The sequence below is a fragment of the Penicillium macrosclerotiorum genome, assembly GCF_028827735.1.
Source record: "Penicillium macrosclerotiorum strain IBT 26536 chromosome Unknown utg000003l_segment0_segment0, whole genome shotgun sequence".
Lineage (NCBI taxonomy): Eukaryota > Fungi > Ascomycota > Eurotiomycetes > Eurotiales > Aspergillaceae > Penicillium > Penicillium macrosclerotiorum.
Window position 1 is genome coordinate 4121151 of NW_026643083.1, and position 16317 is coordinate 4137467.

General features: G+C 47.8%; 5 protein-coding genes across 5 annotated transcripts; 4 read left to right on the top strand and 1 right to left on the bottom strand.

Annotated features, from left to right (window-relative positions):
* Positions 1-489: 489 nt before the first annotated feature.
* On the bottom strand, positions 490-1146 carry N7462_004382 (fungal specific transcription factor domain-containing protein; the record flags this gene model as incomplete). The annotated part of the gene is made up of 1 exon (XM_057076108.1): positions 490-1146. The coding sequence occupies one exon, from the start codon at positions 1144-1146 to the stop codon at positions 490-492; it is 657 nt and encodes a 218-aa protein (XP_056935613.1).
* A 1336-nt stretch (positions 1147-2482) lies between these two features.
* On the top strand, positions 2483-4138 carry N7462_004383 (fungal specific transcription factor domain-containing protein; the record flags this gene model as incomplete). Its single annotated transcript, XM_057076109.1, has 1 exon — positions 2483-4138. One exon carries the CDS (start codon positions 2483-2485, stop codon positions 4136-4138), a length of 1656 nt encoding a protein of 551 aa, XP_056935614.1.
* Positions 4139-4489: 351 nt separating this feature from the next.
* N7462_004384 (serine hydrolase domain-containing protein) lies at positions 4490-5912 on the top strand (the record flags this gene model as incomplete). Its single annotated transcript, XM_057076110.1, has 5 exons — positions 4490-4580; positions 4646-4913; positions 4975-5083; positions 5141-5722; positions 5787-5912. 5 exons carry the CDS (start codon positions 4490-4492, stop codon positions 5910-5912), a joined length of 1176 nt encoding a protein of 391 aa, XP_056935615.1.
* A 648-nt stretch (positions 5913-6560) lies between these two features.
* N7462_004385 (sugar porter family MFS transporter) lies at positions 6561-8421 on the top strand (the record flags this gene model as incomplete). Its single annotated transcript, XM_057076111.1, has 6 exons — positions 6561-6709; positions 6764-7017; positions 7079-7324; positions 7376-8058; positions 8123-8233; positions 8293-8421. The coding sequence occupies 6 exons, from the start codon at positions 6561-6563 to the stop codon at positions 8419-8421; spliced, it is 1572 nt and encodes a 523-aa protein (XP_056935616.1).
* A 3990-nt stretch (positions 8422-12411) lies between these two features.
* On the top strand, positions 12412-13590 carry N7462_004386 (class I SAM-dependent methyltransferase; the record flags this gene model as incomplete). The annotated part of the gene is made up of 1 exon (XM_057076112.1): positions 12412-13590. One exon carries the CDS (start codon positions 12412-12414, stop codon positions 13588-13590), a length of 1179 nt encoding a protein of 392 aa, XP_056935617.1.
* Between the last annotated feature and the right edge of the window lie 2727 nt (positions 13591-16317).

The following is a 16317-nucleotide window of genomic DNA, read 5'->3' on the forward strand; positions in this document are numbered from 1 at the left end:
AACACAACGCAGAATACGCTGGATACGAGGATGTCAGCCTCCGGATAATACCATAATTAATTGGTTTAACTTTTCGCGCGGTTTCCAATATCAATGCCCACGTCACGTAGCCCTTGATAAAGTTCCATCACGATGGTTGCCTGGAAAGTACCATTTTGGAATTAAGGAATGTAGCGATGCACTGCGGAGCATAGAGCAGGGGCACGTCCCCTTTTTATGTATTCTTCCCATCGTACGAGACAACACAACATATGACAATGAGCCAAGACATGGTCCAGGAAGGAGCGAAGGTGATGAAGGATGGACCGGGCCCCCACTTGATCCGCCGTCAGACGATCGATAGACTCCGAGTATGACAATCTATAAGAATTCATGAAGTCCGATTGGCCTGATTAATCTGAGCGATTGAATTACTCCAGGCCAGCTTGCATTATTTGGCCATCTTCTAGAGGCTGCCTCGCCCATTCCCGGCTGTGGTAGACCCCTGGATCACTTGGCCGCGAATCCGAATTGCTTTGAGATTTCACAGAAAGGATGGAACCGGTACCACGGCGATTGAAGATATCGTGTGATCTCCCCCTGTGCGTCTGTCCATTTACGGGAGTCCCCAAACAGGTAAACCTCCAACACTTGCTCAAGATGATCGACTATCATCTTTTCGGGTCCTGCAGCAGCAGATGTATCATCCTCTTCAGGCCCATCAGGACCAAGACTGATCTCCGGAACTCTCTGCATGTAAAGCTTTTGATGTGTATCCTCAGAGCTGTCACGGTCCTGAGATTTTGCAATAAGATGGTATATTCTTCCAAAAAAGGAGTCATTAGTAGGTTCGCAAGGAGGCGGGGGTAAGTGAAGTGCGTGATTGACCGCGGAATCTTTATATTTCGATTTGACGGCCTCCCATCGTGCCCATGTCACACAAGTCCAGTAAATTATAGGCCGCTTGGGTTGTGGACGATTCATCCCCAGTATGGATGCCATTCGGATGACAGAAGCGATCATGATAGGTCGCTGGGTAAAGCTCGGACACCCCAGAAGGAGCAAAAAAGCCTGAAGTGTTGACAGGCTCGGTGATGTTAGAAGATCATCCACGGCCAAGCATTGATAGACCGATTCAGTGAGATCACGGACAACAGCGGCATCCATTTGAGGAAACGAGATGGCAGAAACCAGGCATATAGAACGAACAAGAAGCGGAGAAGGGAAAGGCCGGTAGCTTAGATCTGAAGCATGTACGAGTGGCCATACCGGCGCAACGACCTGGAAATACCTAGGCACTCTCGGAAGTTAATAAACAAGCAGGTACTAAGAAGGTGCATGACCATTCTCCAAGGTGTCTAACCGATCCAATAGTTCCGCTGTTGCATCATACAATGTCGTGTGGACATCCACTATATATTTTTGCGTGCTTCCATCGGTTCTTCCGTCTTCCGACTCTAAGCCTGGTTGATTGGATTCAATTGGTCTTGTGCAAGGAAGACCTCGCCGAGTACATGACATGCATGGAGCTCCTCCCTCACATCTAAGAATATTCAGCTCGAAGTCACATTTTGCAGACAAAACAATACGAGCTACTGCATCCTGACCTTTTCTTGGCGATCCTACATGGATGACAGGCAGTAGACGCGGTCGCTCTAAGTCTCTTGGCAGGACGATTGCTGTCCATCTGGAAACGACCTTGAGACTTCTCTTCCCAGTCCTTCGCCATCGGAAGTAATTGATGGTTGTGCTAGCAGATACTATTCATACCCCCAATTTACTGGGCGGTCCATTCGAACAGGGGCGATTACATCAGCAGAGCTATCCTCACTGCGCCGAGGTTCCGCCGGAACCTTAAGTGCGTCATAAGATGGCACGATATTGCATGATTGAACGGCCAAATGAATAGCCGAGGTCCATACGAACACAACGAGGGTATGGAAACTGGCCCAAGGAATTCAAAATTTTGTAATCGGATTGCATGGACCTCTTCCATATATTACCTTAGACAGAGTAAAAGTACGGGGTAACTGACCTGGAATTTGAACTTACACAGTTCAAGTTCCCCACAAACATTAGATAAGCCATTGCTCGTCTTCGAGCTCCCCCGGGAATCATCCCAATGAGGTCCCTCAGTTCTAAATCATTCTCAGGCCCAGTGATTCCTGACATCTATCCCATTCGCTTCAGGTGTGGAATAGGATGGTTAACAAGGAAACATGTGATTATTGTGCCCAGTATATTCTCACCCTATTCTCCCCTCCTTCCAATGGAGAAACTCGATTAACTCACCACTCGGTGTTGTAGGCTCCGTGTGAAGTGTCAATGGAAATCCACAGACTTCAGTCTCCGTTGTGTCAGATGTACAAAATATGCCCTGGAATGCGTGTTCTCCGGGGTTTCCTGGACATCTAGTTCCATGCGTACTTTCCAAAGCCTAACACCGGACACCAGCTTTCGTAACATCTATTGGGGTCCGTCATCTAATGCGGGTGGACACCCGATGGATCTACACTCTACAGAGGCACCACTTTCTCATCCAGATGTCCCGTCCGGCGGTCGATATCCATCCTTATCTGAGAGTTCATATGGTTCTGCCCTGCATTCTGTCAAGCCAAATGGCACTAAATCAGTTCCGATCGACCTGGATATCACTCCCATAGTGCGTGATCACCTGTTCAAAGTGTTTTTCGAATTTATCCAGCCAGCATGGCCTGTGGTATCAAAGGAAAGCCTCGTGCGTTATCCCTGTAACCCTGTTCTGGAGGCAGCAATCCTCGGTGTGGCAGCTCGACACCACACAGCTATTGTGTCCTGGCGTGACTTAAGCCATATCCAAGAGGTCATTGATGGCGAATTGAGAAATTTATTCAATCTACGAGATCATTGCGAGCACTCCATACAGACTTTACAAGCTCTGCTTCTTCTCTGTCTTCGAGTAGAGCTATGCGCAAAGAACCACCATGACCTACAGCGTCTTCCATTTCGAATTTCTTTCGCATGCCAGATAGCTCAGGACCTGGGCTGTCATATACCTACCACACAGTCACCAGCGGATGAGTGGGATGACAAAGACCTCCGACGGACCCTATGGGCTGCATGCATCTTCGTGGATACTCATTGCTCTGCTATATTAGGCCAAGAAATGAATATTAGCATGAGCCAGAATCGAGAATTTTGCCTTGGACAAGCTGCTGGGGCCACAGAGCCACAACTCGATTTAATCCGCACATTTGAACATCACCGATTTTTCTACACCGCTGTCGGTTTCATGGTCTGCTTACGTTCAGTTCTGTGCATGGGTTACTCTTTTCTTCCCAAAATAGAGGAAGAAATGCACGATCAATTAAATGCAATCCTAAAGGATATTGAATGGCACCAGGAATATCTCAACTCAAACAAGTCACAGTACAGTGACCACGAGTGGCAATGTCTCCAGATGATTCACTCAAATACTCACCTTCTTTTCATTCTCAGCCTTCGATCGACAAAGTTAACGGACGACAAACTACGGAACATCGCGAGTACACAACTGTTTTCCGTGATGACACAAGCGTGCCAGACTCTTGAGTGGTCAACCTCGGAGCTCATTGAATCAGCACCAGGACAATTGCTTGTGACACTTTACAGCACCTCACGTGCCTTAATGGTCATCGTGGATGTATTAAGGGATCCCGAGTCCAAGGGGGGTTTGTCAACTTCTACGCTAGAACGCTTGCAGGGGGCCGTCGAAAACGCGAGAAAATTCATGGCCTTTCTTTCAGTGGACAAGACTTGGGGGCAAAAATGGACTCAATCACATACCCTTAAGGCAATCTTTACGAGATTGGACCAGAAGCAGAGAGATAGATCTAGCTTGCCCCACACCATGGACGACGCAAGCGTGAGGGTGTGCGAGCGGCCTTTGTCCGATGCAGTGGCAAATTTAGAGTCCACTGCTTCTGTGCGAACTGAATCGAGGGTCCAGTCGAGTTTAAGTGGACGAGATGTCGATGCTACAGCCAATGAAGCAGAACTGGAAAAGCCTCCTTTCGACGAAGATATTTGGAATGACCTTGAGAATTCAATGGACTTGAGCAATGTCATTCTTAATCCGGCAGAGTGGGAAAGCTTTTTTGAACAATGTGACCGGGATATGTACGGACCAAGTCGTCTATAGTTGAGCGTAATGAATCAGACCATCTGCTTGCCCATTCTTCAACAGCTCAGTCATTGGCTTACTCACTTGCCACTTTGGCTTTGCTTGTTTCAATTTCCCTTTTGCTTCTATGCTCTGATGATCTAACACTGTCTGGGGTAGAATGAACGAGGTTATGCTACTCTTGTACTAGCGTCTTCGTGTGTCGGCTGGTCGCCGACAAGCCGCAACGTCGGCAAATGTCGATGACTCGGTTCGACTACGAAATTAGCCAATTGGCCAAGTATAAAATGTTTCGACAACGCAGTGTCAAGGGAGTTTAAGCCGCCTCAACTCTCCACCTATTCGTGAATAATTGCCCGACATATAAAAATGACGAACCCGGCGATAGAGCTCATCCTCCAGGATGCAGTCTCTAGTGGCATGTTTCTGGGTGTTAGTTTCATCGCGATTGACAAGACAGGTTAGACGTGATGCTTTTGATCTATTGCAAAGAAGATTCCATGGTCGCTGATTGAAGACTGCCAGGGAATACGATCTACTCTGGCTCACATGGTCGGCGTACGTTTGATTCCGACGAACCAATGACCCTTGCCACTCCAGGGTGGCTGGCTTCTATGACCAAATTGATGACCGCCGTTGCGGTACTGCACACTGTTCAGAGGGGCTTGGTGACTCTCGATGAGGATGTAGCAGATATTTTGCCCGAGCTTCGTGACAAAGAATTGTTGACTTCCTATAATCCGGCAACCAAATGCGCAAAATTTGAGCCATTAGCAGAGAAAATCACCCTACGGTATGGATGATTCGAAGCGACTTCTTTGGACTTGTCTCAACTCTGCTAATACAATGACCAGGCGCTTGTTGACGCATTCGGCCGGTTTTGTTTACCATTTTTTGTCTCCGGAGCTTCAAGCTTGGGCTGTCGATAACAATCGGACAATAGCTAATGTTACTGGTGATTTTGTTCGTGAGCGCCGATTATGAAATCAAAAGTTGATGTGAAAAGCTAACAATCCAAAGAAAAATGATTGGGATCGCCCAATGAGCTTCCAGCCAGGAGCTGGTTGGGGCTACGGTGAAGGCTTAGACTGGGCCGGAAAGGTTGTGGAAAGAGTGAGCGGGCAATCTTTAGGCGAATACCTCCAGCAATATGTATGGAAACCATTGGAAATGAAGGGAGCAACGTTCCATCCGGAGACACGCGAGTCATATCCCATGCTAGAAATGGGGAGACGCGAAAATGGGCCTAACAGCAAACTCGTCCCTGGAGATGGCCGTCGCTATCCTATACCGGCCGCGAATGAAGCGGGTGGTGCTGGTGTATTCGCCAGTGCGGACGACTACGCTAAGCTTTTGGCGGCTCTGCTACGCGACGACGCAATTCCACTTGAAAAAGATATGCTGGAGGAGCTTGTGAAGCCCCAGTTGAATGATGCTGGCAAAGAATCCCTGAAGGCCGAGCGTGATAGGTGGGTCTTTCCTGAGATCCCTCGGGATGTCCCAGTTAATTATGCACTCGGGGGACTTCTTACTGCTGGTGATTCACCTGGCGGCCGTCCGAAAGGTGCTATTGCTTGGGATGGCTTCAGCAACTCAAATTGGGTATGCTTATCAGTTTACTTGTCTTATAGCGTTTTTATCATTAAACTAATCTTTGCCTCTGCAGCTTCTCGACCGTGGGACTGGAGTTGCCTTTGTGCTGATCACTCAGATATTACCGGAGGATCCTGCCTCTAAAGAGCTTTGGAGTAAGCTAGAGAGGGCTGTGTACGATTCATTGAATGGACGGTGACTAGATAATATTAGCAACAATTTCCATACAAATCGGAGGCTTTGATTAGTGCACAATCCATTTTATAGCTTGCATATTACAAGATGAGCACCAGCTCACTCATACAATTTACCTTATATTGGGGCAAGAAATCGAAGTCAAATGGGGTTGTCTCTGCATTGACCATGGATCTCGGTGAGAGGGCCATTGCTGAGAAGCCGATACTCATTATTTTGAAGCGCTTCGGCTTCCAGTGAGATTGGGACAAATTGAAAGGAAACTTTAGAAATTCTTATGGCATTATGTTATACTCCAGAGAAGCTTCACCACGGCCTAAAATAACAATCTTATCCAATAGGCAATGGCAACTACTGCGGTTAATGTTGCGCTGAGTTTTGTGCGATCTGTTGACTTTCATTTGTTTCAAGGTGGAGACTCCCCCCGGATTATGAGATATATGGGGGTTGTCCGGGGCTATGCATTTTGTTGTGTTTCCCTAAGCTTTCCTAAAAGTTTTGGCGGTTCGTCGCCGATATTCCGCCAGAAATGTGGAGTAGTGGATCGTGACTAGTCAGTCCCATTTCCTCCTTATATAGAGATACCTTTCTATATTCCTGATATCACCAATTTCTATTATTGAAATTTTACAATACCTAGTCGAAAATAACAATGGACATTACTGTATCAGCGAATGTACCGTCAAACCCGCCGCGTGGAAGTATGGCAAACATCGTCCTCACCTCTATGGCAGTGATGAGCGGAGCCTTCACTTTTGGAATAGAGTCGGGAACCATTGCTGGATTCCAAGCCATGGAATCGTCAGTACATTCCACCCCATCTGATTATCAAGATTCCAATTGACACGCTGGCAGATGGCTCAAAGATTTTGGATACTATGATGAGCAACTCCATGAGTGGAATATTCACACCAGTACCCAACTACAAATTGGCGCGTTGATGCTTGTTGGCGCTGTATTAGGATCACTTTTATCTGGTCCAATTGGCACAAAGCTCGGTCGAAAACCGGGGTTGGTCGCCATTGCTCTAACAGCCATTCTGGGTGTCATATTTCAAGTCGTTCATGCAAGCCTTACTCTTTTGCTGATTGGAAGATTTCTGCAGGGGGGTATGATAAGCTGCTGTTTATCTCCTATGGGGCTTTATGCTAAACGTTCATCCTGCGCTAGGTGCGATTGGCTTTGCGTCGAATTTCGTGCCTGTATATCAGTCGGAGATTGCCCCAGCTAGGTACCGTGGTATATTGGTGTCACTATATCAGCTCGGCGTCAATATCGGCGGTCTAGTCGGAACATGTATCAATCAAGGCACTTACAACATGAGAACCCGCTGGGCCTATCGTATCCCGTTGTTGGCCTCGTTATTCTTCCCAACAATCCTGTTTATCGTGACTTTTATGTTACCAGAGTCTCCCCGTATGTCAAATTAATATGAAAATTGCTCTCAGTGCTAATAAGGCTCAACAGGTTGGCTCCTCTCTGTCGATCGAACCGAAGATGCCCGCAACTCTCTCCGACGGCTCAGAGGCAAGGAATACCCCGAGGACCAGATTGAACAGGACATAAGAACTATTGCGGAGCATATCGCCATAGAACGCCAATTCGAACTTAACAGTTCATGCATCGACCTTTTCAAAGGCACTGATCGTCGTCGGACGTCAATTGTTTCTATGGTTTTATTGTTCCAGATTCTCTCGGGGATCACCTTCGTCACTTCATATGGCACCTATTTCTTCCAGGCATCTGGTGTCAACAATGCTTTTCTCATTACGATCGTTGGCGCGTTATGCCAACTTGCTGGTCTTCTTGTCTTGTACCCTAGCCTGCGCTTTATGGGTCGACGAACTATACTGCTTTCTGGGGCTGTAGCTGAGGTAGTATGCTGGTTTGTTGTTGCGATCGTCGCCGTTGCAGCACCAAACGCCCCAGCGGCTGCTAGCTGCCTAGTGGCTTTTATTTGCTTGTTCACCTTCTTTTTCACCTGGTCTTGGGGGGCGGTTGGGTGGATTGTAGCATCTGAGGTTTCGTCCAATAAGTTGAGATCTAGGACGCAATCTCTTGGTACGACAATAAACTGGACTACGAGCCTGATAGTCGCGGCTATCTCGCCTTACCTGATCAACACATCTGCTGCAAATCTGGGTGGCGAGGTTTGTTTAAGCGCAATGTCCAAATCACTCTTTCAATAGACTAATGAAAACTCACATATCATAGATTGGCTTTATTTGGGGCTCTCTAACATTCGTTGGCCTTATTTGGGCCTACTTCTATCTTCCTGAAACCGACGGAAGGACTTTAGAAGAAATTGATGAGATTTTCATGAAAGTAAGTGTTTATCAGTCAGTATGACGAATCGAGTAACTCGATATTAATATTTTCTGAAGAATATCCCTGCTAGGAAGTTCAGCACCTACCACCTTGAGGACCATGCTAACTCTTATGGCCGGAGAACATCAAAGGATACCAAATTCAAGGAAGATGTACAGATCACTCATGAAGAGAATCGGGTATGAGAGATCCAAGATCTCACATTCGATAAATACCAAGCTCAATTTCTATAAATACCTCGTGAACTGGCCGTGGCTAAGGTTACTTCCCAAGTAAGAAACAGCGTGCTCTGCAGGTCTCTATGGTCTTTGCCCAGTAGCTTAGAAATTTTCCCTCCAGCAAAAAAAGAAATTAGAGAAATATTCTCTACGCATAGATCCAGGGCCCATACTACCTAATGAACTAATAGGCTTGTAGGCCGATGTAAACAGCTCGATCTAGGCCAAAGAATCAAACCCCAAACCATCTCAGGCGATGTTTAGTCAAAGAAGCGCAAATTGCTTGATTTATGTCTAGGAAGCTGTGGCTAATTTTAGTGACCGAACCAGGATGGCAGATCTACCCAGCTTTGGCGAACCGACCCGGTCAAACAAAGTCTTGCTCGTTTGCGGAGGAGACGTATAGAACTCCTAGGTTTGTACGGTCGCCATGGCCATAGAGACGCTTTTGCTTAATTTTCTCTTCTTCTTCACTGGAAGTCAAGCAATTTACACTTCTTTTCGTGGATTTGGTAAGTGTGTGATTTCTCTCGGCTCGTCTGTTAGGCTAGAAGCTCCTTAATTGCGTTTTTACATGATCCTCCAAGTTGTACCGCCCATGAAAATGTAGATTAAGATGCATCGAACTCAGGGAACCGTGGAGATGGCCAGGCCAAGTACTGCAGCCATCAGGTCGGACTCCATTTCCCCTCCGTACGAATACGAAGCGCTGGCCAGGGAGGAAACGCATCTGACGTCAGACATGGAGCCCGATGGGACGATAGCCGTGTGCTCAGACACTTGGCCCAAGCACCGGTGTCGATCGATTTGCTCCGTGGACAAAAGTGTACAACGTCTCATCTTGTTCCTCGCGGGGCAGCGAAGAGAGGGGCACAACGCCAATCGCGGCTCGCTTACGGTGAACCTTGTCGCAGGGGCGCCCTGTGTGGTGGTCGGTGACGGACCATTGACCCATTTGGTCCAGTTGTTATCAGATCCTGGTCCCGGCAATCTATGAATTTTGTACGGAGGAATGTGGCATTGACCGGGCCGGTCAAGCTGGCTGCTGTAAGTGATAGACATCTATGTAGGTACCCTATTTAGGATATGAAATAAAACCTGGCCAGGGAGTCGAGTGGACCGCATTCGTGGGCACGAAATACGAGAATCTCGAAGTAGATTGTTGCATGGTACCACGCCTCGTCCTGTTCAGGTCCTAAGTACAGCCTTGACTTTGAGGACTATACGTCGATCCTTCAGCTATCCACATCTTCGACAAACTAAGTAGGTCCCAGGAGAAGGTGGAGGTACCGCCAGCAAACCCATGTCTGGGACAGTTAAGGAGGGGTTGGGATTGTTACCACCCTGGAAAAGAACGGCAGGATCGACCTCCTGGCGTTGCCTTCTTGGAATCGGAGAAGTACATAACTGTTCGCGGGGATTGCGGGATGTGGACGAGTCTCATGGTCTTTCTTTTTGTTGCCGATGGGATCTCCGGCCCCGAAATAGTCTCCGAGCAAACCAAACCCCTCTTTGGACGAAATCCTCCTGTGCAGCCTGGATCCTGGGCAAAAAGTATACTATGACTCATTCACGAGTTGGCCAACTAGCCTAATGCCATTTACAAGTTCTGGGGGTCCTAGCTCATCGCATGCTCTGTACTCGACGATCTAGATTGATCTTTGTATAGTGGTTGTCCGAACACATACATGGTTGTATTTCCTATCTCTGGAAGTTTCCCAAGCAGGTACCCGCATAAAACCCTATCAGGAAACAGATCTGCTTTCTCATAGTGGAGGGATAATTGGATTCATTCTTTGCTGATCCTGACGGGTTCTTCAAATTTTTCGTTTCTCTTTCCTTTCGTGGTGGACCGGCTGGACGGCTGGAGTACTCCACCACCTGTGCCGTGGGACGGCATCGTCAGTGATGTCGAAACACGTTGTGTAATGTTGATCACCAGCCTCTCTAAAATTCAAACTAGGTACCAGAAACTTGAAAAATATTGATAAACTATTCTCCTCCAACCACATTGAAAATAGAAGCAAGCCAAAAGAACAAGGGTGTAAAATAAAAGGAGGCGTGTCTACTAGAAATCTACGGTCGCTATTGCAGTCTGAAGCCACGGCTGCACCGGCTCAACGGCGTCCGGACTGTACAGGAAGTTTCGGACATAAGCATGCACGGAGTGCAGATACTATTTCAACGGGCTAGTCCGGACAGCTGTGGAGAGTACTACTAGTGAACAGAGAATCACCGGTGGAAAAGAAGCAATGCCAAGAACCATGCAATCCTACGGCTTCTTCCGCCCTTCTCAATCTCCGAAAAATTACTTGAAAAGTGTACCCGGCTCCGAGTCGCTGAGCTAGTAGATCTACTCATACTACCTGGTAACTAAACGTCCCAGATGACAAAGAGCATGGCGAATGGCGAATGGAGCATAATACTCGATCAGGCGAATCAGGTGACCGGTGCCGGATATACGGACGAGGCTATCAGGGTCCGTGGTCGGGCCATCTTGCCCTATGCCGAGTGGAGTCCGTCAATAGTTAACTAATTAGTCGTTAAAAAATCGAGTGGGTCTCCGCGACAAAGTCCCTCATGGCCTGTCCAAGACTCCTTGACAGTTCAGTTCCATGATTGAAAAGGCCGTGGCCCACTTTGAATAAACCCCTAGCGCCATGGCCTTAACATAGTGGAATCAGAGGGGATTACTGAATTTTCTGGGCTGCTAACCAACTGGTAGTAGTTTTTTTCCCCCTCTTATTTTGTGATTGGTAAGCGGGTGAAGGGTGAATCAAAAGAATGTTTGGACCAAGAAGAAAAGCTTCTCGAAGCGGCTTCCGCGACCTTCCACTAGCCCCACGCCCTATAGGGAATATGCTTCAATGTCAGCTTCCACAGAGCCAACCTCCACCTTTTGGAGCGATAATAGGGCGTAGCGATATTTAGTGCAAGGTAAAGATATTTCTTGGAGTCTGATCGTGGAGGAGCAAAGGAATCAATGACCTTGTTAAAAAAAAGGCAAAGAAAAATGGGATACGGGTTCAAATATTTGATCGGTAAAACGGGCCAGTCGGGCCTCCAGTAGCTGTCTGCGGTAGATCGCACGCTCAAGAGGTACGTCCTGTGATACACAAGCCGGCAAGACCTAATAGGAAGCTCTGCATGAAGCTTCCCGGGGCACCGCATGGGCCCGGTGCTTTATAGATTGCATCCAACAGGGCGCCGGTGCATGTACGATGATGTTGCTCCTCCCCTCTTGCCATGTCATGCCCAGCGTGCGCCACGAATCATTATACTACCTAGTTCCGGCCGTCAAAAAAACAGTATTCATCATCGAAAGCCCAGCAGAGTGGGTCTCGATCGTCGTTCCCATGACGATACTCATTTACCTGTTCGCTCGCAGGGACCCTTCCCGCGTCATCCGTACCTGGCCCAGCTTGTCCTTGAGGCAGACCGCTCCCCAACTCTCCGCGGGCGCATTGGGGAAACGACTAAATGATCACCTGGAGATATCGGCGATGGCAAATTCAGAATCCATTATGTGGTTATCCGGATCTTCTCCATGGTCGGGATCAAGGAGCCTTCGTCCGGGCTTCCTCTCCCGTTCGGCGTGAGCCACTGCCGGGATACCCGGGTTGAGCTTCCATGTCTGGTGATAATCCACCAAAGTGGCTACGGACCGCTCACGGGCTCGTCTTGGCGAATAGATTTCCTTCTGTGATCGTGGAGAATGAGAATCTCGGACTGCTTATAAATTGAGTCGGGCCCCCATATTGCGACGCGACAATGCGCATTCCATATAGTCTGAATCCTGCCCAGCAATTTCTTACCTTGGACCGATCCTTGCGAAGCCACCCTCCGCACCTTTTCTTAGCGCAATTTGTCTAGCTTCCCCCTTCTAAAACCTTTTTCGTGGTTTTCGCAGGCTAGAGCGTTGTCTGGATTCTCTAGAGAGCTCATCCACTCGTCAGTATGGTGTCGCAAACGATCGTCGCAACACCCCAACATCCCGGACGGAGCGAGCGCGGCTCCGAGAGCGACAGCTCACTGGATGAGATTGCGGAGCAGAAGCAGAAGCTGTTTGTCACCGCGCTGGGCAAGCATGGCAAAGATCTCGACAATTCAGCCTCCCCCAAGCGGTGGAAGACCTTCTGGTCCTCCTTCCGCTACCTAGCCAACCTGACCCCGAAACAAGTGGACGACTTTATGGCGTCATACGTTATCTACAACCTTGATTGGTCCGACGAGAAGCAGATGACAGAAGAACTGGGCCCCAATTACCAAGAAAAAGTTGGCGATTGCTTGAAATCTTACTATGGAGTTCTCAATCACCTTTGCGCATTGGGAGACGTGGAGAAAATGTATATCCCGCCGTGGATGAGTCGCAAAGCCACCGTCCTGGAGAACCAAATTCTATATGAACGATCAATTGCGCAGGACATTGGTCTTTCAGCGGGCGACAAGGTGCTCGATCTCGGCTGTGGCCGTGGACGCGTCGCCGCGCACATGGCGCAGCATACCGGAGCTCATGTCACCGGGTTGAACATTGACCCCAACCAGATCGCCCAAGCCAAGACGTTCAATCAAGAGCGCGGGCTCCAGAACAACTTCGTCGTTCAGGACTTCAACAGCCTCCCGCTACCCTTCGCCGACCAAAGCTTCGACGCCTTCTACCAGATTCAAGCCCTCAGTCTCTGCAAGGACCTGCCCGCCCTCTTCCGTGAAATTTTCCGCGTCCTCAAGCCTGGTTCCAAGATCTCCCTTCTTGACTGGATCAGCCTTCCCGCCTACGAACCCAAGGATCCGGAGCACGCCGAGCTTATGCGGCGCGTCAAGCCTTTGATCGGAGCCGTCGGCACCCCCACCCAGGAGAGCCTGGAGACAGCGCTAGTCGAATCCGGGTTCGAGATCGTGCGCTCTGAGAACGCTAGTATCGACGGGCTACAGGCTCCGCTCATCGACACTGTCGACCTATACTTCCGCACCTTGCGCCAAGTCATCCTCGCCCTGGTTAAAGTCCACGTTCTTCCTCGTCACTTCAAGACCCTGATCAACCGTCTGTGTTTGGACGGTCAGGCTTTTGTTAAGATGGATAACATGCGCCTGGCTACTACAAGCTATAGCATCATCGCACAGAAGCCCCGAGCTTGAGTTTTGTGCGGGGCAAGGTGCGGCAACGCCGCCCCACCCAAAATTCCTCCCTTCCCCCAATCAGCAGGCGATGGAGGGAAGGAGGAGGAGGGTGTGAATAACGGATGAGAGGTGGCGAAGCTGTTCGCATACGATCTCGAATTTCGTGATAGGGGCCAATACTCACCCCACACTTAGTCCATACACAAAACATACTGCATATTGCGCATTCCGTCGGTGCTTGACACTTCAGCGCATCGTCTCCATCGCCGCCTATGACCGGCATATTTTGCGCATCGGCCGATCGGTCCTCATTTTTATAAATACCCTGTATCATAACTAAAGGCTTTAGAGGCTTTGGGAGTTTTTTGATTGTGATTATTTTGTCGTTCTTGAAATTCTAATTGCTTTTTCGGGCTTTCGTTTTTGGAGCTGAAGTTTGCGCTGGAGCAGTTTTGGAGTTTTGCTTTTTCATTTTGCTTTCGAAGAGTCAGTGCTAAACGAATTACATATGGATCCTAATTATTTTGACTGCCAGTTTCTAATTATTAGTCTCATGATGAATTTATGTTACTTATTCTCGGATCACCTCATTTTCGAATACCGTACGTTCGTATAAATGGCTAAGTTGGAGCTAGGTCCCGTCATCTGGGTGCCCCAGCTCTGCGACAGAAAACTAGCATGAGATTGAGTCAATTGGCAGGCGAGTTTTTATTGCTACTCGCTGTTACTCCGCGCAGTAAAGAGAAATCTGGCGTTTAAACCTTAACAAATCTATGCTCCCTAGCTGACCAGGTGAGCATCGCCTTATTCGGATCTCCTCCAGCGCAAGCGAGTGCCTTAGCGTATGGACACAAATTCATCGTTCGAATGGCTCTCAAACTACACGCGGATATTCCAATTCAAAAAACAGTATTTGGCACAGTCCCTTTTCGATCCAGCTTTGAAGAAAAGCAAAAGCGCTGTCTCTAGGATTCCGCCGAACGCTCCACCGCAGCGCCCAGCCTCAAGTGCGAGGAAGGATCGACAGTAATATTTGATATGAAGATTCAGACTCAAGGCCGTCTCTGAATGATCAAAATTGTCCCCGGGGGTAAACAGGTGATCTGTCATTTCATACCACGTGAGCTACTTGATATCCTAGATCTATAAGTTGATTGGGTCTGAATTGTCGGTACCAATAGCTGAATAACCAGAAGAGGCGCTGACAATCATCAAATTAAAATCTGAACTGTGGAAATCCCAGAAAGAATTCCGTACCAGAAAACTTCGTATCAATCATGAGCGGCGGAAAAAGGTGTAAGGGTGTAGTCATCGAGAGTGTTATCTGAAGCCTCAAAGGTTTTTGTCAAGGATGTATCCCAATAGTAAGAATACCCCATAAAACGTCCATTCCCCAGTTTTAAACCCACTCAAACAGCGTTGACAAACTCGGTCATTTTGAATTTCCCAGGGTAAGAGATAATATTATCCTTAAAACCATCAAGTGTGTCACAGGTAGCTCTGGCTGCATCTAGGAAAACATCCACGATAAACGCAGCCGATTGAATATTTTGAGTAAAAACTAGCAAAGACAACATATAGTTGCTTGAAGCAAATAAGCAAGGATCCCCGCCAAAGATTATTGGAAATTCCTATTTGTTGAGATTTTGCCTAGTCCAAACAGAAGAGCCTTCTGCTTGAAACCTCCAGAGCCAACGGACGAGAATATTCCACCATTTGCTCAAGCCAGATGATGGGGGGGGGGATCATCGGATTGACCACAAAGCACCATTCTTCACCATCGCCAATACCAATATTACGTATAGTTTCTTTACTGGTGGTGATCGAACCGTTCAGTTTATATCTTCTCAAGGCCGACAAAATACAATCATTCATGGGGATGGGCTTAGATACTAAATGATTCATGACCATCACCAAAGGTCGGCATTTAAATCTACATATGGCAAATTCGAATGGGTGGTTGTTCAGACGAAAATTCACTATATCAAACATCTAATTTGGGATCATTGGGAACATGGAAAGGGCCGCGGAAGGATAAGATTTTGCCTGGCTCCGGGAATTGGCGGAAACGAAATCGACCGTGCCGTAACTCCGTGTATTCGTTCCTATCCCACTTTGCTGACAGGAGGTTCCCTTAATCTGATCGCGGGAATTAGATATACAGGTTGAGGAATTTCACCACTCATTCATTGATGAGTATTTCTAGAGGGATGTGTTGGCCTGAGGCATCCGTCTTTGTCGATCGCCTTGGCCTTGGCCTTGTGGGGTACTGGAAACATCGGAGTATGCCAAGTCATGACGTTACTGATCACCACTCTCCGTTGAGAAGAGAGTTCTAGACCCGATAGACATTCCATGGTCTAGAGCTGTCAAGTATGGACCGAGGGTAACCTTCATTCCTTTTGCAGCCTAAGCCAGATCGATGATTCAAACTGGTCTTCGCCACTATCTCTGATGGTTCCTTCGCAAACAAATCTGATGACCGGCTACTCGTTCGCTTAGGCAATGGTGTAGCAAATAAAGCAGCGAACACTCTGATTGCTCTGCATGTTATTTAACTTCAATTATTTCATTTCTTTTTCAAAGTTTTCTGACAGTTTGCTTTATTTCTAGCAGTTTCCAGTCAACTTGCTTTTCCTTGCCTCTCGTTATTGTCAGCTAGAGACATGGCTATACAAATCCGAGGACACAATGAAATATTTTCATACTGCTCGGTATAATCTATTTCTCCAATAATTGACTTGG